Source organism: Seriola dumerili, unplaced genomic scaffold, assembly GCF_002260705.1.
Source record: "Seriola dumerili isolate Sdu_G_001 unplaced genomic scaffold, Sdu_1.0 BDQW01000468.1, whole genome shotgun sequence".
Lineage (NCBI taxonomy): Eukaryota > Metazoa > Chordata > Actinopteri > Carangiformes > Carangidae > Seriola > Seriola dumerili.
Genome location: NW_019174723.1, coordinates 2,527,061 through 2,551,249, shown reverse-complemented (window position 1 = coordinate 2,551,249; position 24,189 = coordinate 2,527,061). Strand labels below are relative to the sequence as shown.

General features: G+C 44.1%; 1 protein-coding gene across 1 annotated transcript in view; it reads left to right on the top strand.

The window, feature by feature from the left end:
- Window positions 1-341: 341 nt before the first annotated feature.
- Window positions 342-24,189, top strand: part of hspg2 (heparan sulfate proteoglycan 2) — a 65,728-nt gene continuing 41,880 nt past the window's right edge. The window contains exons 1-25 of the mRNA XM_022763066.1: window positions 342-353; window positions 1,900-2,029; window positions 2,330-2,389; window positions 14,537-14,646; window positions 14,838-14,896; window positions 15,178-15,350; window positions 17,054-17,179; window positions 17,328-17,543; window positions 17,624-17,743; window positions 17,852-17,983; window positions 18,383-18,527; window positions 19,340-19,497; window positions 19,609-19,749; window positions 19,883-20,046; window positions 20,131-20,310; window positions 20,519-20,715; window positions 20,958-21,105; window positions 21,692-21,819; window positions 22,064-22,150; window positions 22,352-22,410; window positions 22,688-22,749; window positions 22,927-23,067; window positions 23,265-23,438; window positions 23,757-23,936; window positions 24,025-24,143. Of these exons, the coding sequence (XP_022618787.1) occupies window positions 342-353; window positions 1,900-2,029; window positions 2,330-2,389; window positions 14,537-14,646; window positions 14,838-14,896; window positions 15,178-15,350; window positions 17,054-17,179; window positions 17,328-17,543; window positions 17,624-17,743; window positions 17,852-17,983; window positions 18,383-18,527; window positions 19,340-19,497; window positions 19,609-19,749; window positions 19,883-20,046; window positions 20,131-20,310; window positions 20,519-20,715; window positions 20,958-21,105; window positions 21,692-21,819; window positions 22,064-22,150; window positions 22,352-22,410; window positions 22,688-22,749; window positions 22,927-23,067; window positions 23,265-23,438; window positions 23,757-23,936; window positions 24,025-24,143 (3,221 nt within the window). The remainder of the gene's footprint in view (window positions 354-1,899; window positions 2,030-2,329; window positions 2,390-14,536; window positions 14,647-14,837; window positions 14,897-15,177; window positions 15,351-17,053; window positions 17,180-17,327; window positions 17,544-17,623; window positions 17,744-17,851; window positions 17,984-18,382; window positions 18,528-19,339; window positions 19,498-19,608; window positions 19,750-19,882; window positions 20,047-20,130; window positions 20,311-20,518; window positions 20,716-20,957; window positions 21,106-21,691; window positions 21,820-22,063; window positions 22,151-22,351; window positions 22,411-22,687; window positions 22,750-22,926; window positions 23,068-23,264; window positions 23,439-23,756; window positions 23,937-24,024; window positions 24,144-24,189) is intronic.

The following is a 24,189-nucleotide window of genomic DNA, read 5'->3' as shown; positions in this document are numbered from 1 at the left end:
AGGAGAGCTTCTGAGGCCGATGTCCTCTTAGGTTGGGGTGGAGTTCAAATAATTACAGAGCAGGTCAAGACCTTTTTCCTGAGGGAGCGATAACTTCAACACAACAGACGTGTCTCAACTCCTAGGCTGAGAGTAAAGGTTGCGCTAGCTTTTTGAAACTGGAACACAGTAGCATAGTGAGAAAGTAAATTCATATGTGGTTCCCGACTCTCCCTAAGATTAGACCGGGCTGACATTCTCAAACAAGTGTAGCTTAGCATGTTAGCTATAAGATCAGATGCAAATATGGACTCATCCATCAAAGGCTAATCTGTAAGTTTGTGGAGGTTGTTTTTGCCCAGATGGCATCCAGTGTGACCAGATGATACCTCATCCCAAGGGAGTGGGAAGCAGGAGATGATCACACCAATGGTTGGCTGGTCGGCACAACTGAAAAGAATCTGGTTAGTCAGCAGTTTCCTTTTGAAAATGGCCCGGGATTGTTGTTGTAAGGGTGTTCAGTCAGGGGAGGAGAGGATTTGGGGGGATAGATCGAGTTATTTATTAGCTGGAGCCATTTAAATGGGAAAACTACCATGACAGAGATCGGTGGAAATAGGAACTGGCGGGCCATGCCAACTGGAAATGCCAGGCGTGGCATCCTGCCAGAGTCGTAACTAAACTTATAGCTGAAGTCTGGGCAGTCTGGATGCTGAGATGAGGTGAGAGCAGAGATAATAAAACCCACGCTGTGCTCCACTTGGGCAGGCACAGCGAACTTTATCAAGATGATCAGATACGAGAGTGGCTGCCTAAGCTTTGTGTCTCCTCATTGAGAGAGCGTATGGGTCTATGAGGTGGACTGGAAGAGGAGGGAGTTCTTGTCTTTTTATTTATGTGACTTTGAGTAGTTTTGCCTCAGGCTAGCTTTCTGTGCTGACGAACACAGTAAAAAAATGTCTCACTCCAAAACCCTTTTTTAGCCATACACTTGCTCTAGGAATGGCAATGTTGGCATTTATAGCTAGACAAGAACTTTTCTGAACTAAAACAGTCTAGAATTCAGTTAAGAAAAGTACAGATCTGAGCTAGCATCCAATGCCATCTTACAGAACGTGAAATCAATACTTGGTGGTACAAACATATTTCGGTTGGTATCAAAAGAGAATCAGAGGTATCTTAACATTGGTTCTCCTCAGTTCGGGGCCCTCACTGTAGCCTGAGGCCAGGCACTGCTTTTTCAGTTTCCACTCCCGTCCTTCAGTTACACCCCCTGCTATTGTTCCATTCATATAACCTGCTGAATGAATGACGGATTTTGAAGCAACCTGCCCTTCGAGGTGTTGCATTTATCTGAGGTGTTTTTACTGCGGCTGGAGATGACATAATGTTTCCGTGATAGATTCCTTCCTGATTCCTGGGTGAGGAGCTGGTTGTAAAAGAACTGGTCGTGGTATGCTGGATATTTTTTATTTTTTTTAAATTTTTTTCCCTGGGGGGACAAAGTTTAAAGCATACTTAGACAGATTTGTGTCATTCTGTTCTGAATGTCAGCTGCTTTCCCAGGATTTGTTCAGTGTGTGCTTGCATGTGTGTATTCACATGTGTGTCATTGCAGTCAGCTGTGATTATCTGTTGCCAACTTTAGATTTAGATTAGAAATACACACATAGCAAGTAGGGATAATTTCTTTGGACATTAGTGCTATTAAGAACCTTTTGAGCTCTAATCATGAACTCTCGAGAAGCCCTCTAAGAGATAATGAATAGTAAAAGTAAACATATCACAATGCCCTGTTTCCCGTCACAGCTTTTGTTTTCCCTCCACCCTTCCAGGGTCCATGTATAGCACTGGGTGTAACCTTTCTCCGCCTTCAACTGAAACTTCAACCCCTATAAATCTCTCTTGTGTTTGCTGCAGGTGACTCAGGCCTCCAAGGTGTGGGGAGAGGTCCCTCTGCCAGAGGACCTGGAGGCGGAGAAAGACGTCAAGGCATCTCAGAGCTTGCTTGACGATGATGAGGACTTTGCTGCTGATGAAGCTTCCGGAGGTATGACCCCCACCCCCACCCCCTCCAAACCACAGCAACAGCTGCCCTTAATTCATGGGAGTTATGTTTTTCATAATGCATTCCTTAGCTTGCTAACTCATCCCAAAACTGACACCAAGGGAATGTTACGCATTTGGATGAACAAAAACTTGCAGGATGCATGCTCTTCAAGGGGTCGCCTCTAGATTTTATTGTTACACAAGTAAAAAAAAAAGCAAAGAAAAAAAAAAAGCATGTGTTCTCCTGACCTTGAACCTGTGCACTGACCAAATCCATTTACTTCTGTCTCTCTCTCCAAAGATCTGCCCAGTGGAGAGGATGATGGGAGCACACCGTGGCCTCCAGTCACTGAGAGCACAAGTAAGGGTCCAGAAAATCTAGTGGATCTAACAATTCCGTATGACAGATTTTATTTATGTGTGGAAGATCATTCAGTCCTCTAAAGCTCCCCCATCTGTGACTCAAGTGGCGGCATGCAGCAATATGTGTGTCTGTGCGCATGCGTGTGTGCATTTGTGCAAGATGTCTGTCTGTGCCTGAATGATGATGCCGACACATCCTGCTGTACCCTCTCCTTACTCCTCGCCAACTTGCCAGAGCCTGGTCATAACACGGGGGCGTCGGCTTTTGTCTTCCGAGACATAAACATCTCCTCTCCTCTTTCATCCTTTTAACCAGTGCAGAGGTGACAGCGCCATAAGATACATGAAAGCTCGATGAACAATAAAAAACTGCTGCAGAGCATCTCTGTTTTGCATTCCATTCACAACTGCACTTTTTTTTTTTTTTTTCCCAGCCCCCTTATTTTTATGTGGACTTGAAAAGTATTTATATGCAGGGACCCCACTATATCACATGGTACTGTAGCAGCGGAAAGTAAATAATGTATTAAACTTTGCATGATGTCTCCCACTCTTTAATCATGCTTGTGGTTTGCTGCTGCTCGTTACGCTTCTGTTCTCGTTGCATTTTTCTTGTTTATGCCATCTCTAAATATCTTTTCATTGCAGACAGAGAAAAAAGTTTCTACCAGTTGACTTTTTCATTAAATACTGTATATCTGCATGCTACTTGGCATCACCCAAGGATGCCTCAAAAATATCAGTTTGGACAGCAAAATGAAACTTCTGACCCAACATACGCCTGGGTCATTGGTCCGAGTTTGGCCCATATACTTATACCATATTCTGGCTGTTATCCTCCAGTTCTGGCTGACACCCGATTTTCTGTGTGTGCACCAGAATTGGTCCAGATGTTGGAGTAGCACCTGACAATCATGCTGTATATGGGCCATATTCGGTCCATGGAACCAGGGCATACTCTGGGCCAGAGGACACACGAGCATGTGGCCTAAGTGTGGGCCGGATGTATTTTGCCATCTTAATGCTGACACTCAACTATAGCTGGATTTATGCTTGACACATGAGGTTAAAGGATAGGTTCACATTTTTTGAAACCCCTTCAACCAGTATTGACATACCTAGAGTATATGCACTATCCCTGTACATACTTATCTCAAAGAGAACCCTCCCTGTACTGCAAGTATTATATTAAGAAAACAACTTATCCTTTAACAGGAGTCCCATCATAGATGCTTATGGTCTGGGTTTTGAATTTCTAGTCAGAAATAGATTGTATCAAGCGTTAATTATATTCCCCACAGTATCTTTGTTTTTTGAAGTTGCATCCAGGTTTATTTTATTCTGCCACTCACTTGAATAGAAAGCAGTGAGCTCTGTCTGATTAAGTCTTGTTCTCAGCCTGCGTTAAACTGTATGATATCAGGTTGAGGCATGTCAGATTGTACAGCGAATGCATGGTGAAGCATGGCTTTATGAAGGGTTAGCGTTAACAGAAAAAAACTATATGAAAGCAGTGGTACATTCATCAGCATGTGTCATCCATCTGCGCCTCTCTTGTTTTCTGAAAATGCAGCTCTGCAAGGTTTTCTTCTTTGCCAGAGTCACAAACTTCTTTTTTTTTTGTCGTTCATCTCCGTTGTTTTTGGTTTTTGTGTGTGTGTGTTTCTTTTCAAAAGATTATTAAAAAATGGTGTATACGCCAGGTCACACCAGCCACCGCATTTTGTGCCACTTCATGTTGTATTCTGATTGGTTGGTTTGTAGAGGACGTGGGACGTGGCAGCAGTCACATTGTGAGAATCTGCTTGTAAATTTCTGACACTGACACTGAATTTTCTTCGGTTGCCAAAGCTCCAAATCAGCCACTGGTGGACGTGTCTCACAGTGCAATGTAGGATCCGCTGTTTTTAGATTGACGACCGCAGATTTTACCATATGTTACCATGATGTTTACATCACAGACAGACCAAAATAGACCTTTAGTCGTCATAGGCCCAATGTGTAGTTAGTTGTTTTTTGAAGAAGTGCAGCAAAGCTACTGACATAACTGCTGAGGTTACTTCATAACCCCTTAACGCACATCTAAAAATCCAGCTTATCACTTAACACAACACAAAGTCCTACTTCTATTGAGTTTATTTTTCTGTGTATGCCAATGTCAATATCCTAACACATCACATCATCAAGACCATTTCCCTCCTTATTCAAGACAAAGGCCTGATAGCTGCTCCGTCTTACTTTGTCCTTGGTGCCAGACGCTGGCACTCGACAGGTTGCTGGAGCTGATGACATCATGGCAAAGTAATTGTTTTGGTTGCTATTGCCAGCTGACATCAGAGCTGAGGCATATAGCATGTGCCTCGCTCACAGAAATAGCACTGTTGTGAGGCCTTGCTGAATTTGTGGTAGTTAAAGGAGCCGGACAGAATGTGATTGTGATGAATTAGGTCAGCAAGGTTTAACTGAAGGTTTAGTCTTGTTTAGTTTTTTAGCAGTGCAGCAATGAAGAGTAAATACAGGAGCTTTTGCAGATCATTTGAGTCACTGAAAGTTTTATGTCAACCTCCTGCAGCAAAGTTGAGGTTGTTTTGAAGTGTGCATTTCTCTGCCAAATCCTGGTGTCAACGATGGCGCCTCTATCCTTCAGGTCCGGGTCAGTTAGTCATGCAGACAGAGATGCACAAAAAGAATATAAAAGTCTTAGAATAAAAATACAGATTTTGCTCTCCTGACAGCACAGGATAGGAAAAATATTCCCTGTTAATGTTCTCACATTTTGTGGTGTGACATGAGCCTACAAACATCCCCTCGTTACTTTGGTTTATTGCTTCTGTTTCCATAAACTTCCCAGCTTTTGACAATGTTCCTTTAATGTGGCAATTAAACAGGAGGCTGAGATTATGCAGTTCTTTCTTTAATATATTGTCTTATCTCGGAGGCGGCAGGACATTTGCATTCTTCTCAGTTTGATCACGGTGCTGCGATTGGAGGAGGCCGGCTATTTCCATATATAGATCTGAGCATGATAGCGATGGGAAGGAAATTCGGTTTCCTGTGCTGAATGCTGAATACTTTTGCTGAGTGTCTCTGTCCTGTTAGCTGTCCAGACCATTCACGCAAGCCTCTGCCTTCCTTCCCTCCTCCACTACTGTAAAGTGGAAAACGTAGGTGCCACAGTTGCCTCCATTATGCCTTGTATCCTGTTGTGTTACTATTTGCAGAAGGTTAAGGAATTCCCATTTCCCTCTGTCTCAGCCTCATACGTTGATGATGTGAAAAAGGAAAAAAAGAAAAGAAAAGAAAAACATCTGGAGTGTAAACAGTTATTGAGATCAGGCTATTTTGAAAGTCTTTTGTTCATTGTTGTTCTTTGTTCTGTCTAATCACAGTCTGGAATCTTCTCTTGAGATACGAAGGTTGCATCCCATGTCCTCCTGACCTCTCGTTTTGACCTCCACACTAAGAGCCCCAAAGAGATTTCTGGGAGACAAAATCTAGTTTATCTCATCTGTGAGAGCCTTTCCTTGTTCCACAGGCTCTATTACAAGGCATTCCCAGTGAACTGAGCATATTAGCCACTTTGTTTAGAAGCAAAAGAAAGAAAGATTACCATGGTACTGGTGATGGTGGCTGCTGAGGGGCTGCTGGGGTTAAGTTGCTCCCAGTGCTAATTTTGGATGAAAAGCTTGAGAATTCAGATCTCTAGACTAATGACCTGACCGATAAATGAACCAGGAAAATATATTTAGCTGATATAAACTTGTAGAGTTTAGAGAACATACTGTGTATCAGGGTTTAATGATATGCAAAAGAAATCATATTACAATTCTGATGAGTCATGATTGTAGTAGGAATGGTAATCTTTGCATTTAATTTTCACTGAAAAAAATAAAATAAAAGTGATGATAATGTGATTTTAATTTTTTATTTATACATTTTTTTTGGTGTCTGCACCAAACACTTATATGTTTGTATGTTGGGACACGTTTTACTTTTATGAAAAAATTGCACTTCCTGCGATTGGCCCTGGTGTGATTTTTGATAATATTTCGAATAATTGTTCGGCCATATTGTATCGCCGTACATGTAAAAATGACAATGACAAGAAATTCCAAATATTGTTTCGAAACAATGTCACCAGTCTATAGACTGTCCACCAGAGAGTAGCATTTCCTTATCGCATTTAAAGTTGCACTAACTGATTTTTTTTTTTTGGCCTCCTGGGGGCAGTAGATCCTGTAGTTAAGGAGCAACATTTAGTCATATTTTGTCATGTGTGGCTGAACACGACGCTGTGAGACGCAACGATGACAATCATCACCACCCACTCCCGGCAAAGAACCACAGTTGACGGCAGAGAAAACTTACAAATACCCCTTTTAGGGAAGGAACATTATCAAAGAAAAAAATGTATTAGTTCGTTCCTGATTAAGCAAAGCTCGGGAACCACCACAAATCATTTAAACAATGATCACTGCATATTTGGCCAGAACCTGAACTAGACTTAATGTTTAAATTGTGATCATGTGTAGCAGAGAAAAGACTATTAACTGTATTTCTTGAAGTCAAATGAAGTCTGTTTAAACTCATAGTGCCATAAACAGTCACTGATTTACTCAGTGCTGTGTGACATGTTGATTTGAGATTAAACATGCAGCTTGGAGTTTCTCAGTTGATTTAAGTAGTGAGAGCAGTGAGATGCCTTCTGTGCTAAGTCTTCTGGGATGTTTTATGTAAACTTATAGGTCAGGCTGTCCTTGAACTACGCAGATGGACTCGAGTGGAGGCTGACTCACAGACAGGTTGCTGCATTCTTGTGTAGCCTCAGCTGGTTTTTCTTCTTAATCACATCAATTACTAGTGGCTGCTTGCTGACAAAACACAATCCAGGTTCAGATTCCTCCGTTATCTCTAGAGGAGAACAGATGTTGCAGCATAAGTGGACAATACATCAGGGTAATGTAGCCTGTCTGTCAGTTTGGCCCGGGCAGCAGGACAGGGCAGTGACCAGGCCACCCACTCAGAGTTTCTGCCTTTTTCATGAGCAGTTGGTGATATGTGTGTTTGTGTGTGTCTCAGTGGCACTGCCCCCGTGTGTGTGTGTGTCTGTGTGTGTGTCCCTGTGTGTGCGATACAGGGAGCCTCTCGGGTACTAGTTGCACGGAGGGACGAATGCTGGCAGCTGCAGACCACCTCAAGGTGGTCACACACTGACGCAAGAGTACTCCCATTTGTAGACAAGGTGGTTGTAACGTATGCAGACAAAACATGGGTGCTGCAACGTTGAAGGACATGTTTGGTTTAACCTGTCTGAACCTTGTCTGAATTGCTTGTGCCAGTCATTGATAAAAGCCGGTACCCTCCATTCACAAACAGTAAATCGTTGGTGTGGCTGCGTACAATGCACTCAGGGTGGGCATTGTTCTGAAACACCACCGCTGAATGGTCTTAGTCACCGACTGGAGCCTTATTACTGCTCCTAACCCCATGATGCTGCACTCTGTTGTACCAATAACAAATGCATTGCCTTGGAGATCTGGCTTGTGCCGCTCCTCTTTAGGAAAGAGATATTGTGGGTTTGGTAGGAGGAGGGCTTGTCCGTCTGTTTGAGTGATCTCTTTTTCCTTGCAGTGGTGTTGAGAACGGGCTTGTAACTGATGCGTCTGTTTATTTTGATACCCTTCATGATATTCCATGCTGCAACCAGAAGAGAATACCTTAAACTGGAGTTAAGAAAATGGTTTGTTGTGTTCCAAAACAAACACTGCATTAGAACTTGTTGTTATTGGCGGGGTATTTAATTGTCCCATAGGTTTCCCAGATCTGAGAGTTTATTTGGATAAAGCTCGGTTGATCAGTGGCTTCCTGGTTGAAAACTAGAGAGTATCCATATCCAATAATACCTCTCCTGGGATTTGTTAAGCTCTTAACTGTTTTTCCTCTGTTGGATATACACCCAGTATATTCTGATTCTGAATGCATCACCAATTTTGTTACTTGTTACTTTTGTTTCTTTCATTTCTTTTCTCTGATGTTTTTTCCTGTCCATTCATGCTGTTATACAGTGATTGCTTTGTCTCAGTCAGTGATCATGGCCCGATCTGCACATGTCTGGCTCTCACTCCCATTCCGACTCCGACAAGGATCACAACATATCTGCAGGCTTTGAAGTAGCGGATGCTTCATTAGCTTTAATTAGTTTGGGTCACTATTCTTGAGGGAGACCTCAAATGGTTTGGGAAGGGGGTGGGGGTGTGTGTTCTGTCATCTGTTTCCTGGCTGGACTTTGTAGACTTTAAATCGTTTTACAGAAACTCTTGCCAAGTCTGCAGTATTCTTCTCTCTAACCTCATTTACCTGCTCTTCACCTGGCTGCAGCAGCTACAGTCAACCGAAAAGCAAATAACACCAACTTTTTTCTAAATCTACTCTCCTCTGACACAGCTACAGTAATGGACTATCAGAAGCCTTTATTTTTTTTTTTTTTTTGGATGTGCAGCTGTAAAACAGCTGGATCCAGCACACTCACTTGATTATGAAGGGGCCGTTGTTTAACACTGTCTGTTGAAGTTTATGGAGTGGATTCGGACAGAATCAGGATCAGAGCTGGAAAATCTTATCAGTCGAGTTCCAGTGTAAAGAATAAAAATTTGTTCAAATCTGTATTAATTTATGAAATAATTTAGTCCCATTTTTGGAAGATAGTGAACAGATACTAGAAAATGTGTTGTAAATTCAAAATTTACACAAGGGTCCTTGTTTCATGTTTGGGAGCGACAAGAGGCCTCCTCAGCTGACATTTCAGAGCATGCCCCATGGTGTAACCATCCAAAGCAGTGGAAGAATGAATGAGTCACCGCAAAACAGAACATGGTCATTGTTGCTGGTGCCAGTGCATAGGGCTTAACTTTTGGTTTAAAAAAAAAAAAACGGTTTTAATGGTGCTCAGTTCTTTCCATTTAGGAGGGAAAACAGGAAGCAGCTCCTCCCTGTGTCTGTGCAAAAGTCCCAGGGTGGATTTGCGTGTCGGACAGCAGAGATGTGAAGAGCTGTGCGTGGAAGTGTGTGTTTTGTTTTGTAGGATATCCTCTTTGTTCTGTTGCGCCAGAGAAGAGTCACTTCTAAAGAGACACCCTCTGACCTTTCCTCCTTGACGCTGTCATGCAAGCAGACTTCCTTGTCTGCTTCCAGACAGACACTTGTTGAATTCATTAGTCAACAAAAAAACCACAGAATCCCAGCCTATTGTCCCACTAAGCATGAATATCCACAGCATGTGGATGGTAATGATTACAGGCACTGCTGATTTTGTGAAATTGATGCTGACATTTTATAGCTTGTTCCAAAATTGTGATGACGACTTGATTTTCATTTCTTGCTGTTTTATTGTGTTTATTTCACTGAACTCCTCCTTATTTTCTGTTTCTGTTAAGAAAACTCTTTTGCCAGTTCACTTTCTGATTTGTCACTTTCTATTTTCTCTCCTTGCTTCCAATCATTTCCTTTCTAACTTTCCTGAAACTTTAACCTCTCTGCACCTGCCTGGCTAACTTGATCCTTCTCCCTGGTCCTTGTGTCGCTTTTCTTGTTTGATCCTTGACCTCTGGCTCCTGTTTGTGCCCCGTCGACCTCTGCACCACGTCTCTTCTCCCCACTGTCTCTTGCTCTTTGCTCCTTGCCCCCTCATCGCTTGCCATAGCACACTGGTTGGACTCTTCATATATGAGGAACATACAGAGCCCAGTCGAACCAGGCTACAGTAAGTCCTCGTGCACTTCTTCTTTCCTTCTTCTTTTAATGCTGCCGGTTTCTCCTCCTCTCTTGTTTTTGGCACACTCTCCTGTCACCTGCTCTGCTCAGTTATGCACTCCCATTTCCAAACACACTCTCAGATAACATTCCAAGGAAAGGACTCAGCTTGGGCATGTAGTGTTTGAGTCCAGCGAGTCTGTTTTTCCAAGTGTCTTGCAGGCATCTCCTGGCGTTTTCTTGATGCTGGTGGAAAAATGATGGGGTTATTCCATGGAGTAATAGAGTCCGTCACACTCGAATGACAACACTTGCGTTCCCAGCTGAAAACGTCTTTGTAAAGTTATCCTGGAATTACATAATTACTCATCTTTGTGGACAGCCAGCACTTCCACTATTTAATTTGAAAAGCACTTTTTGTAATTTCAACCTCATGCAGACAACTCATCCCCATGATATGAACCAGCTGTTGGACAAGAATGACTACAACATGAGTATAGAAACATGCTTTATTATTTACAATGGTAGTTTTTGATGCTTTTATATTGCAGGCTGTGGGAGCTAGCATAATAGTGAAGCCAGAAGTTATTCCCAAGAGTTCCCCAGAGAGCAATGAGTGGGCTTGGAGACAGAGCTTTTTTGGCCGGCCACCAGCAAAAGGGTTAAGTAGCAGGGGTCCTGTCTACATGAGTTAAGCTGAGAAAGAGGCAGCTGGCATCTGAATATATAACACTGCGAGACACACAGAGATTAAGAAAGAGATGGAGATGAGAGAGAAAGAGAAAAAGCGCATGGGAGGGAGAAACATCTATTATTAAAGATTTTCGATGGGATCGTTGGTGCAGTCAGTCAGTCAGTGTGGTTTGGGCCTTGTTCTTACAGATTCCGACTCTGCCTCATTCCCTCCCTCTGTGGCTCGGGTGGCGCTGGGCCGGTGCCGTGGGCGCTGCCTTGGGGGCTGAAGGTCAAGCCCAACGCGGCTGGGCTTTAAAGGCCAGGCAAGGGCTCACTGCTCAATCAAGCCTTTGTCTTCTGCATAGGCCTCTATGTGTTCAGAGGGGGGCCCTTCACACAAAGCCACCACAGTTCTACTGAACAGCTTTAATAGCTAAATAAGTTTTTGAATTAAGAGTGTGGAATGCTATTTTTCCAGATTCCTTTTTCTTTTTTTCATCCCACCCGTCATGTCTGCACTCCAAAAGTTTCATCACCCTTGATGGTAGCTGTGCTTGACAAGGGGATCCCCCTCCTACCCATCTCCCGCTGGAAACAGTAAGTGATGGATAGCAGAATGGGTCTTGGAGTAAAAGAGCCGCTCGTTAGCAGCAGGGCACAACCCGGCTCTCTAATCAAAGGATCTCAGGCGGCGGCGGTCCCACACTCGCCAGCTTGTAACGTCAAAAGCGGCGAGCTCAGAGAGAGTTGGGGCTACAAGCTGCTGTTGACCCGGCGGCGAGTACCCACTCAAGTGATTAGATTATATGCGGGTCAGATGAGGCGCTTTGATGAGTAACTTTGATGTTGCCTGTCTTTTGGTTCCACATTCAGGCCCAATAATTATTCTTGTAAGTCTGAAAGTAACAGCCTGCGAAGGAACCACTCCAGGCTGTGCTAACGCCTGCAGTTCTGCTGTTACATGTTCGCCTCACTGTGTGTTTTCACAGGCAGCGCCCCGTTTACTTTGTCATAAATGAGGCTTTTCCTCACCAGGAACGGGATGTCTTGTAGTGCCAATGTTGCTAGTAGGAAAAGGGGTTTCAACAGTGTTAAGAGGAGGACAGCTGTTTACCAGCCATAGCTTAGGCAGCAGAGCATAAGGCAGCAAGGCTCCCCACAGGCCTTTTAACACAGTGAACACACAGGCAGAGTGTGAGACACAAAATCTTGAACTTTTAATTAAATAGCCCCTGGTAAGCATGATAAATGTGTGTTGTCAGTGTCCACACGTCTAGTGATATTTAATTAACCAAAGAGCAGGGAAAGAGTAGAAACATTATACAGTGTAGTTTCTACATGTTGTGTGTATGTCAGTGTGTGTGTGTGCCTGCAAATCTATTGTTTTGGACATATTTGGGCATGTATGTTTGTAGGCTCAGCCGATTCCTACTTATAACATGACTCTTTGCTTTTGGCATTGCAAGTAGCAGCTCACTGCAAGAAACAGTACCAATATTGACTTCCTCTCTAAACCCACACTGCCAGTCTGAAATCAGAGGCTGGCAGGCCCGTTCTAACAAAGTGTTGGCAGGAGAGTGAGAACGGGGCGCCCTGCGGGCCTGGGCTATTTTAAGTTTCATGGGCTAAGCCTGTGACATTGGAATTATAATAATACAGCTGACATTTTTGTTGATAATGAGTTACTCATATAGCTCATGGATATCTATCACACAGCTGATTATATGCTGCATAGAATTTGACAATATTGGCAATATGTCACATATTCTATCTAGAACTGGTATAGAAAAATGTATTACTGAGTTGAATTTATCTTTTTACGGAAGTTAAATCATAATACTCAAAAGGCAACATAACTTTAGAAACAGCTGATCATTAAAAATGGCAAGCTTATGAGCTGTGGAATTGAAAAAGCAAAAGATGTCTACCATATGAAGTGGTAGTAGCATTATTAAAGGTGTCATATTTTACACTTTTCCAGTGTTTTATTCAAAGTTCTCATATCCATAAGAAGATATACTTGCTGTTTTAAGAACCAAAAACCATCTCAATGTAGTTTTACATCTCCTCTCTCAGGCTCTAGTAACAACAGGTCGGTGAGCCAATCAGAGGAGAGGCTCTGAGTCTCTCCTCTGAGATGTGGTGACTGCTTTGTTGTGACATCACAAAGTTACAGAAGTCCAAACGGTTCGTTTCAAGGCTCAGTTTCTGAATACAGGCTGTGTGCATTTCTCTGTTGAGTGCTTTGATAGTTTCCCAGTATTAATATAGAACCAAGACCTACTTTATAATCAAAAAAGACATGGAAATCTCACTTTATACAATATGAGACCTTTTAATGTGCAAATCAAAAATCAAATTAAATACATTTTTTTACGTTATTATTGGACAAAGCACAGTGGAGTTTGTGTCACTTCCTGCTTGCCAATGCATTTAAATTGAAATGGAGCATAAAAAGCCTTTTTTTATGGTCTGTTTAAACCCACTTGTGTAGCAGGTGGGTGGAGTTTTTTTGTATGCAGGACAACATGAGAGCAAGTAGATAAGGGACAAAGGAGAGAATCTGTTTTTTTTTTCACTTTGCAAAAAGAAATTGAATTTTGTCTCTCTTCCCCTTGCTGCATTTCTTCAGAGTGATTAGAGGGCAGGGTTCAGCCACAGTGTAGCAGGGCTCAGTGCCTTACTCAAGGACACTTTAGTGGACACTGTAGATGTGAAACCAACCTGCTGCTTGCAAGGGTTTGAAAGAAAATCAGTTTACCAGAAAAACAAAAAAATCTGGATTTATACTGACGGGATTTCCCAATTTTACTTGGGAAATTTTGGAACTCCAAACAAGTTAAAATAAGGGGAACTAATTGCAGCTTCAGTATGTTCAACCAGTTGACCTATATGTTTAATGACCAGTCAGCTCACACAGCCTCTCTGTAGGCCATTGATACAATCCCCGCTGCCCCCCCCCCCCCGCTGCTCTCCTGATGTATTTGACTTGGTACATGTGGCGGGAATGTTGAGGCCCCTTTCCAGAGTTATCCACAGAGGATTTTCTTCTTCTTCCTCTGCAGCCGTTTGCAAAGCAGTGATGCTGATTCAGACTCCCACTTACCTTCCAGCTCTCTGATATCATCAGCCTTCAGTCAGGAGGTCTGGTGCGAACCTTCTGGCCCTGCTGTTTTGGCGGATAGCCATGCACCGAGTATCTGAATGTTCGCATTGATCAGTTTTCAGACACTGCACTCACTTTTCACTTTTGCAACAAAGGGGCTTTATCAGCGTCTGTCTGCCACTGTTTGAGCATATTGGGTATGCGTTTCCGTGCGACATACGGAGAGGAAGACGTGCCTTGATACTGTAATTTCACAGTTATATTTGAGTGCCTGTGTCAGCGTGTGCCTCTCGTTAGCTCCTACGTGCGGTGCAGCGCTGCAGTTGTCGGTTTCAGTGCAGACCCAACCACAATTGAGATATGGAAATAGACGCCATAATTTGTATGTGGCTCTCGTTGAAGCCATAGTCATGCTTTCCAGTTTTTACTTTCTGCAACATTTAACCTAAGGCTTTCCTAAGGGAATTAATTCCCAAGCAGTATCCCGTATCACATCGCCTTTAATAGATTTAGCGACTCGAATCTGGCTTATAATCTAATGCTGAGCCTGTGGTCGTTGTCTGTTATTGTGCGGTCTAGCTGACAGATTCTCCTCCTCCTTCCCTGTGTTTCTAGTTTATTACAGAGCTCTCGTCAACTTCACCGACTCCCTGGTCTACAGCCCTGAGCTCGAGGACCTCTTTTCTCCAGCCTTTAATGAGATCTCTGAAGCAGTGGTGGACACGGTACGTCCTTCCTTCCTTTGTAGGATAAACTCAACTCAATTGTGGTCGTGTGCTCTAAGCTAAGGCTACCTTATAAGGTTCAGGCATGCAATTAATGACTTGGCTGATTTAAGCATGTGTGTGAGACCCTTTTTGTCTGAAAAGGAGGCTTGTTTATTTCAACTTAACCGAGTCTGGTTTTCCCTCCACAGCTGGAGTCGGAGTACAACAGGATTCAAGGTGTCCAGACAGTCAGTGTGGTCATCATTAAGTAAGAACACAAATCCTTTAAATCACACTTTGTGACACCCAAAGTAGATACCCTGCAGTGGCTTCTGCCTGGGTGTTTTACTCTTGCCAGGTGATATTTCCTTCTCTTTTTCCATACTGCACAAGGCCAGCTCTGTAGGCCTGTGCAGTCAGTAATTCATCAGCAGTGAGTAATTCCTCTAAAAGAGAAACCTTACCTCTAAATAGCTCCCCTGTTTAACCCCCTCTGCAGCAATCGCCACACAGTGTGTAGCCTCACCAGGCCTTTCATGCTTTTTGCAGGAAGATGATAAGAGACGACGGCGTGGACGTGTTTGTGGAGTTGGACGTGGGTTCGGACTACAACAGCAACGACGAACAGATCCGCAGTGTGCTGTACAACGTGGTGAAGGAGGGAGCCATCGCTTCCTACGTCACGTCAGTCCAGGGCTTTCAGTTCAGACGGCTCGGAGAAGGTAGGACCTCAAACAGAGGGGGAACCCCTCTTAAGACAGCCCTTTAACACTGCCTCTCTTCCACAAGAGTTTGCTGTGTGTTTACACCAAATCAAGGTCCACCAGAGCAGTAGGCAGTGTCCTTAACGTTTCCCTCTGGTTTTTAGCTCAACCTTTGCCTCCCGTGGAGCCTATAGCAGTGCCAGGTTTGTACTGTGCCATGGTAACTGCTGCATGGTAACTGAGCCGACTGTACTGTAGAAACTGTAGGATGGCCTTTAGGAGGAACAGTCGAGCATTTCCTAGGAATTTTACGATGACTTTTACTTCATGTACTGGCAGTGGTCATGTGGTCTGGGGAATGTTTTGCATGGAAGCACCAGTGTATCGTAGACTTCTTCAGTGTATCGTGGTCCCTGACGTCCGGTAGTGCACAGTGAATAAGAAGGACCTTTGCATGGCATGAGTCTGATTAGGAATGCTGCCGTTTACTGCAACGTAAACAGGCTTTTGATTTATGCAAATTCCATCAACTATGTACACAGGCATGGAAACTGATATCAGTATAATGGTGACTTTATCTTTGAAACCCTTTACTCAGAAGATAAGACTTCCTCACTCCAGTCTGTCTTGTGTGGTCTATGTGTCTAGTGTAGTCTGTTGAGGCTGGTCTAGTCTGTGTGTCTGTCCTGTATCTCTAGTGTATCCGGTGAAGTCTGAAATCCCGACACAGGCAACACCAGTCAGATTCAACTATCTAACTAGTCTAGTGTGTGTGTCTGGTCTAGTCTGTCCATGTAGTATATATGCCCGGTCTCTTTTGTCCATCTAGCCTATTCTGTGTGTCCGTCCAGTCGACAGTCCTGTAAATGTAGTCTAGTCTTTTGTGTCTAGTCTATTCTTGTCCAGTCTCTGTGTCTTATCTAGTCTTGTCTAGTGTGTGTGTATCTAGTCCTGTCTAGACTTTAAATTTAGTCTAGTGCATCCACCTTAGTTAGTTTGTCTAGTTTAGTCTAGTCTGTGTATCTGTCTAGTCTGTCTATCCAGTGTGTCTAGTTTGTCTAGTCTGTCTTGTCTTGTTTCTGTGTCTTATCTAGTCTATTCTTGTCTAGTCTGTGTGTCTTTTCTACGTAGTCTGTGTCTAGTTTGTCTAGTCTATCTGGTCTAGTCAGGGTTTAGTCTAGTCAGTTTAGTCCAGTCATCTGCATCCATCTTAGTCAGTCTAGTCTATAAATCTGTCAAGTGTGTCTATCTAATCTCTCGAGTCTGTATGTCTAGTTTGTCTTGTCTAATCTAGTCTGTCTGGTCTCGTCTGTGGATCTGTCTAGTCTGTCTATCTAGTCCTTCTAGTCAGTGTGTAGTTTGTCTAGTCTGTCTGATCTAGTCTTTCTGTCTATCTACCTGTGAGGTTATGTTAATTGAAGCACAGTGTGGATTGTACACCCAACAGAAAATTTAATGCAAAAATTTACAAAAATGTAATAATATTCTTTAAAATCTTCTTGCGCATCTTGCAGCACTTGTCTAATAATAGTCTTTACAACATGCCTGCGTTGCACTCGCTGTAGTAATCTGATGTCTGAGGGGACCGGGATGCTGTTGTTCTTCACTTCACATCTTATTTGTGTAGTGATGTGACATTGGTGTGGTGTCTTGGCCGTACTGTAGCCGTGGCTCGCACGTCTTTGATCCGTCAATACCCTCCCCCTCTGCATCTCTCTTAGTAACCCCCAGCATCAGACCCTGCATGCCAGATGAGCACAGGTGTGGTGATGGGACATGTATCCTGATGGAATACCTGTGTGACAACAGACCAGACTGCCGAGACATGAGTGATGAGACCAACTGTGGTGAGTGGCTTCAGCTCGACTGGTCGGCGGGCTCTAACACGTTCGGCTGTAGCATGGCTGGATGATGTACGATGTGTTCACTTACGGTAACAGCTCCAGGTATCCACTCTGTACACTTTGCTGAGTTTAATTAGAGATTTTGTTTTAGATGTAAGACCGCCAATACCTCCAGTCTTCACCACCCCTCCCACCACCACCACCACCACCACCACCACCACAACCAAGAAGATCCCACGGCCCGCCGGCCCACCTGGACCCTGCAGAGCGGATCAAGCCACGTGCCAGAGTGGAGAGTGCATCCCTCGAGACTACATCTGTGACGGAGAGAGGGACTGCTCGGACGGAAGCGACGAGTTCAGATGTGGTAAGTGCCACGGCCTTATGCGTGTGCAAACACTCAGGCAGCAACATACGCTCTTATCATCATCCTCTGTCTTCTCCCAGGAACTCCATCTCCCTGTGAGCCCAATGAGTTCAAGTGTAAAAATGGTCGTTGCGCTCTCAAGCTTTGGCGTTGTGATGGAGACAATGACTGCGAGGATAACTCGGATGAGACAGACTGCCGTAAGTCTTCATTTCTTTTGGAACAGCGAAACATTTTACAAATTGCGCTCTGGACCTGAGTGACTTAACAGTTGCTGTACATCTCCAAATTTTTGTCATAACTTTTAGCCACCAAGGGTCCTGGCGACAGGTGTGCACCTGAGCAGTTTGAATGCCTTAGCGACCGCACCTGCATCCCAGCTAGTTACCAGTGTGATGATGAGCCAGACTGCCCTGACCGCTCCGATGAGTACGGCTGCAGTAAGTCTCACACCGACAGCTGCCTACAGCTCCCGGCTCGTACAATTTTTCTTTCTCTCTCTCGTGCACATTTCAGTCATTTTGCAGTCACTCTTCTCTCTTCGCTCCTCTGACTCTCCCCTATAGACACCCTCTGAGTTCCTTTGCACACTGTGACTAATTTGCTGCGAACCAGGCTCTTTTCACACATGCGTTGACTGAGACACAGAGCTTTTTGTGAACCATCCATTCCTCAGAACTGAAAGGGAATTGTCCGTCCATAACAGAGAATTATATTTTCCTCTGACTTTTTACTAGCTGCACTGGATCGCCAAATTCCGCTCGCATGCCCGCCTTTTTTTTGTACATGTGCGTTCACTATGTGGCTTAAACAGTTGTTATCTTCTTGACAATTCACAGCCCCTCCCTCCGTGACAAGCCCACCGGAAGAGTCCATCCAGGCAGCGCGGGGGGCGACGGTGACGTTCACCTGTCAGGCTGTTGGAGTGCCAATGCCCATCATCACCTGGAGACTCAACTGGGGACACATTCCTGTCAGCGGCAGGTGGGTTTGATGAGGAATTCTTTACCCTTCTGATTTTGTAATTAAAATTAATTTAGTAGCTCATCATGACAGCATAGCAGTGTGTAGCATAGCTGCATTTGCATTTGCAAAAACATGTGTTGTAAGCAGAACAAAACATTGCATCTGGTGAAAGCCCACATTATGTGTATTACACCACCAAGACTTGAAAATTGACCATGAATTTATTTCTTCTTTTCACCTGACATTTGATGAGTGTTATTTGAAACTAAAGCGTAACTCAACAGCCTTCCAGTGCTAACTCCTAACTCTAGTTAGAAACTGTGATTTTAATTACCTACATATTTGTGGTGTACTCCAACTCAAAAAGTTCCTGTTTCAAAATGTTTATTCTGGGTGTAGCTTTGCTGTGTGTGATTAGGCAATTACAGTTGATAGAGTTGGTAGATTGTGTAACAGTATTTCCTCAGAAAAATGGTTAATGGACTGCACTTGTATAGCACTTTACTAGTCATATTGACCACTCAAAGTGCTTTACAATGGAAGCCACATCCAACCATTCACACAGGCATTCATACAGCGCTTTCTTCTATATATATATATATATACACGCTCTTACTCTAATGGAACAGCCATCATGGGCAATTTGGGTTTCAGTATCTTGCCCAAGTACACTTTGACACACAGACTGGAGGAACCAGGGGTCAAACCACCGACCTTCTGGTTCACAGCCGCCCCATTACCATGAATATCCTGGTTGACCTTGACATTTATTACTGTTAAAAAAAAAAAAAAAAAAAAAAATCATGTCTGCTGTATTTCTGCGTCCCTAGAATCTCCATGACCAGCGATAACGGCCGCGGCACCCTCACCATTCGTGATGTCAAGGAGGCAGATCAGGGGGCCTACACCTGTGAGGCCATCAACGCTAAAGGCCTGGTGTTCGGCATCCCTGATGGAGTGCTAACGCTCACATCAAATCCCAACCCAGGTACTGACACTTCACTCTTACTGCAGGTTCTCCTTCAGAGACAAAACCATAAATGAATTCTGATTGAAAATAAAATACATTTTTTTTCCTTTCTTATCCTGTTTTCTGCAGGAAACTGTCCTGACGGTCACTTCAGTGTGGAGGGCCGCTGCGTGTCCTGCTTCTGTGCTGGAATCTCCAAGAACTGCAAGAGCACCGGCCGCTACCGCAACCAGATCAGCCTGCGCTTCACGGACGAGGAAGACTTCAAAGGCACTGGAACTATTGATGCTTATGATACTGATAGAGACACACTGTCAAAAGAAATATGTTACTTAGTCCTAACATTGTGGCCATGAATACAAACATAAACCAGCCTGAATGAATCTGTTGTCATTGCTTCCAGGAGTGAATGTCACTTACCCATCCAGGCCAGGCACTCCTCCTCTCTCCTCCACTCAGCTCCTCATTAACCCCGAGATGGAAGAGTTCCAGCTCGTCGACCTATCGCGCCGTTTCCTCAACCTTGACTCCTTCTGGACTTTGCCTCGTCAGTTCCTTGGCAACAAGGTAAAGAGCGCAGTCCTTTGCAGGCTTTATTTCACTTAAATTATGATCACACATTATAGAAGAAAATCTTTCATCTACTTTTAGATCGACTCCTACGGAGGGTCCCTGAAGTACAAGGTGCGGTACATACTGGCGCGCGGTCTTACTGAGCCTGTGGAGAAGCCAGATGTGATGCTGGTTGGAAATGGGCGCAGGCTTGTGTACCGCAGAGGCAGCGGCACCCCTGCCCAAGTGGTCAACCAGAAAGAGATCAGATTCACTGAGGTAGGTTTTCTGGATAAGAAAAGTTGTGAATTTGGGTTGATGACAAAGTTTCGTCAAAAAAAAAAAAAAAAAATCTCAAACATATGGTTTAAAAACACACATTTATTACCAAACATTTTTCTCATGAATAGTGTTGGAGATCAAAAATAAGATGAAATAAGCTTGAAGTATCTGCACATGTCAGCAAACCTGACTGTTATTGTTTTAGGATAAGTGGCAGCACTCCAATGGCCGCCCCGTGAGCCGGGAGGAGCTGATGATGACGCTGGCCAACCTGGACAGCATCAGCATCCGCACCATCTACGACAACCACATGGTCAGCGTGGCAATCAGTGACATCGTCATGGATACCACCACTGTGGAGTTCAGCATTCTGGGTCATGCCAAGGATGTTGAAGAGTGCAGGTCAGAAAAAGGAAAAAAAAACAAAAAAAAAAAACATTTAATGTCCCTGGTTCAATTCCAGCCAAGGACCTTTGTTGTTTGTCTTTTCCTTCTCTTTCTTTGTGTGTAACTTTTTAGTAAGTATTCTGGTTGTGCCTCATTCAGCTGTTTTTTTATTTACATACAAGACAGTAATTTGTGGTGTTTTAATTTGACTCGTCATCGTCTCTATTGAAACTAAGTGCTCGATTTGTCACTCCCAGATGTCCTCCTGGATATTCAGGCCTGTCCTGCGAGATGTGCTCCTCTGGTTTCGAGCGTGTCCCTGGTGGCTCCTATCTCGGCACCTGCGCTGGTTGCAACTGTAATGGTCATGCGAGCGCCTGTGATCCAATCAGCGGACACTGTCTGGTAATAACAAGAACATCTGTTGATCACATGTGATAAAATGGAATTCACAGATAAAGCACACCTCACTTCTTTAATGTCAAATATGATAATAGATGTTAAAAAGAAATAAGTTGAGAAGATCACTCTTGATATCTAGGGATTAGCTTGGTTCAGAATAAAACATAGAAACAGGAAAACATCCTCTAAAAAGAAAAGCTCACCAATTACCATGTTGCATTTTGTTTGTTTACTGCAGTTCGTTCACGAATAGAAGTGTAAAAATAAAATGTTGCGGCTGGAACATGAAGTCACTACGCTGAGCCAAAAATTCCCTGCAAAACCCTAACTTGTTGTTTTGTGCACAGATTAAACACATGAGATGAATAGTGTAAATTTGTTAAATTTAAATGTGCTGGTAATCGTCACTTCAGAGCCAGGCTAGCTGCTTCCACTCTTTATGCTAAGCTAAACCATTCCACTCCTGTATCTAGCGTAGGAACATGAGAGGTGAAGATTTTTTTATTTAACTTGTGGCAAGAAAGTGTTTTTTTACTACTCTGAGGGGTGTCCATGTCAGAGAATGAGCTTCGTGTTCTCCCCTCCACAGAGCTGCCAGCACAACACAGAGGGCCCTCAGTGTGACAAGTGTCGCCCCAGTTACTTTGGTGACCCGAGCCGAGGTCGCCCCGATGACTGCAAGCCCTGCCCCTGCCCGTACTATGAGACCTCACGCCGGTAAGGTCACGCATCCAGCCAGACCACACGCACACACACACACACACACACATGCACAGAAACACATCTCCAGTACAAATACACACACATTAACACCCACATGGCGTCATTGGGAGTTGGGCTGCTTTGCCCTTCAGTTTCTTATTTCCCATAGCTGAGCTCATTCAGATATTTGAGAGCTGATTTATTCATTCAGCGTGCTGCTGTAAATTTTCATCCTGGGCTCTGTGGTTGGGTTTTGTAGTTTCTCTGACACCTGCTTCCTGGACTTCGACCAACAGCCGACGTGTGATGCCTGCAGGCCCGGCTACACAGGAAGACGCTGTGAAAAGTGAGCAAACTGATATTGTTAACTGTGCCTTCAGATTGCGGTTTAAATAGTTTGAAGTTGGTGGTGATGTGATTCATAAGAAATGACATCAGTCTATAATGATCGGTGGTAATAATTAATGACTGTAACAAGCAAAACAAGCTATAACTGACGCTTGTGGTAAATAGATCAATCGTGTCTCATATTTCTGTCATATTTCAGGTGTGCTCCTGGTTACCAGGGTAACCCCCTCCTGCCTAATGGAAAATGTGTTCCTAACCGTGAGTACATGTTCAACTCCAGGCATGAAATTGAAATAAGCTTCACCTGGGTTGCTTTACCTGTTGTACACTTCAGTCATCCCAGCAATATGACCATGAGGAGGTTTTAACCCTGTGTAATGATTACCATCAGCCCCCCCCCCCCCTTTCATCCGGTGTTACAAGTAGGCTGTAAGTATGTTGGTCATGGCTCAGGTATGCAGAGTGGCTGGAACACTTCGAGCTTCACTTTCCTCCCTCCCCATGTCATCTTCTTTCCACTGCTCTGTCCCTGCAGAAAGCTCCAAGTGCGATAACAGAGGAACCATCAGCTCCAGCAGCAGGCCGTGCAGCTGCAAGGTAAACATGCAAAGTGATAATATTATAAGCAGCTATTGTTAAATCTGCTTTTCATTTGTGTGTTTTTTTTCTGCTGTCATCTTTTATGAAAGAAATGAGTTTGACAGGCAGATGGATTACACATGTCCACGTTTGTGTGTGTGTGTGTGTGTGTGTGTGTGTGTGTTTGTGTTGCAGAACAACGTGGCAGGCGCTCTGTGTGACGAGTGTAAGGCCGGGTTCTTCCACCTCTCAGAGGCCAACCCCGAGGGCTGTCTACGTTGTTTCTGCATGGGCGTCACCAAACAGTGCGCCAGCTCCACTTGGAATAGGGATCAGGTTGGTTGCCAAGCTATGAATGATTACGGGAGGGGTGAATATTTTTGGTATCAAGGTTTTGACTGTGTTTGTGCAGCTTTGCTTTATCAGCAAATCCTTTCAGACACTAAACGGTGAGATGCAATGTGCAAACAGTCACTGCGCTGAAGTAAATCTCAGTTCACATCTCAAGTCTGGCAACTTTATTTGTGTCTCAGGTGCGAGGAGGGGTGAACGGGCAGCTCTTCTCCCTCTCCAACAGCGCCAACACTAAAACTATCTCTGAAGGCATCTCCCAGAGGGGTTCCTCTGAAGTTGTCTACCGCTCCTTCTCCAGCGTCCCCAATGACATCTACTACTGGGTTCTGCCTGAGAGCTTCAGAGGAGATAAGGTGAGAGAAAACAACAAAGTAAAGAGCAGGAAAGGGGATGTGAAAGAAATAACTCCTAAGTGTTAGTCAAGCTAGATTTCTCTGCCCTGTCTGTCCCACTCAGTCATGCCTCAACATGTTGTCAAATGAAAAGGCTGCACTTACCCACACAGTGAGAGCCGCCCTTTTGAACCTCTTGCTTGGATTCACAGTGAAGCCCAACATGGGTGTCTTATGACTCCCCCCCCCCACACACACACACTATCATAGGGGTGAAATACCTTTCCACTATTCAGTTTTGTTGAGATATGCTTCTCTTTTCACCATGTTGCGTACCAGGTGACGGCCTATGGCGGGGAGCTTCGCTATACGGTGCAATTTACACCCTTTCAGCGCTCGCTGGTGATTGACGGGAAGCCAGATGTGGTTCTCCAGGGCAACGGCATCTTCCTGGAACACTATTCCCAAACCAAGCCCCTCCCACGTGTCCGACAAACCGTCACTGTGACCTTTAGAGAGGTGGGTTTCATTGATGGTGACTTCTACCTAAGTCCAATTCCTCAAAGAATGTCAACAAACTAACTTCTCTCTTTTCTCTGGCTGACAGTCTTCGTGGCGTCGCAGCGATGGGCAGCCGTGTACCCGTGAGCATTTGCTTATGGCTCTGGCTGATGTTACCGTTTTCATGATCAGGGCAACCTACACAGACAACATGGACGAGAGCAGGTATGGTGGGAGTTTCTTCTGACAGCACATTCACATTCACACGCCA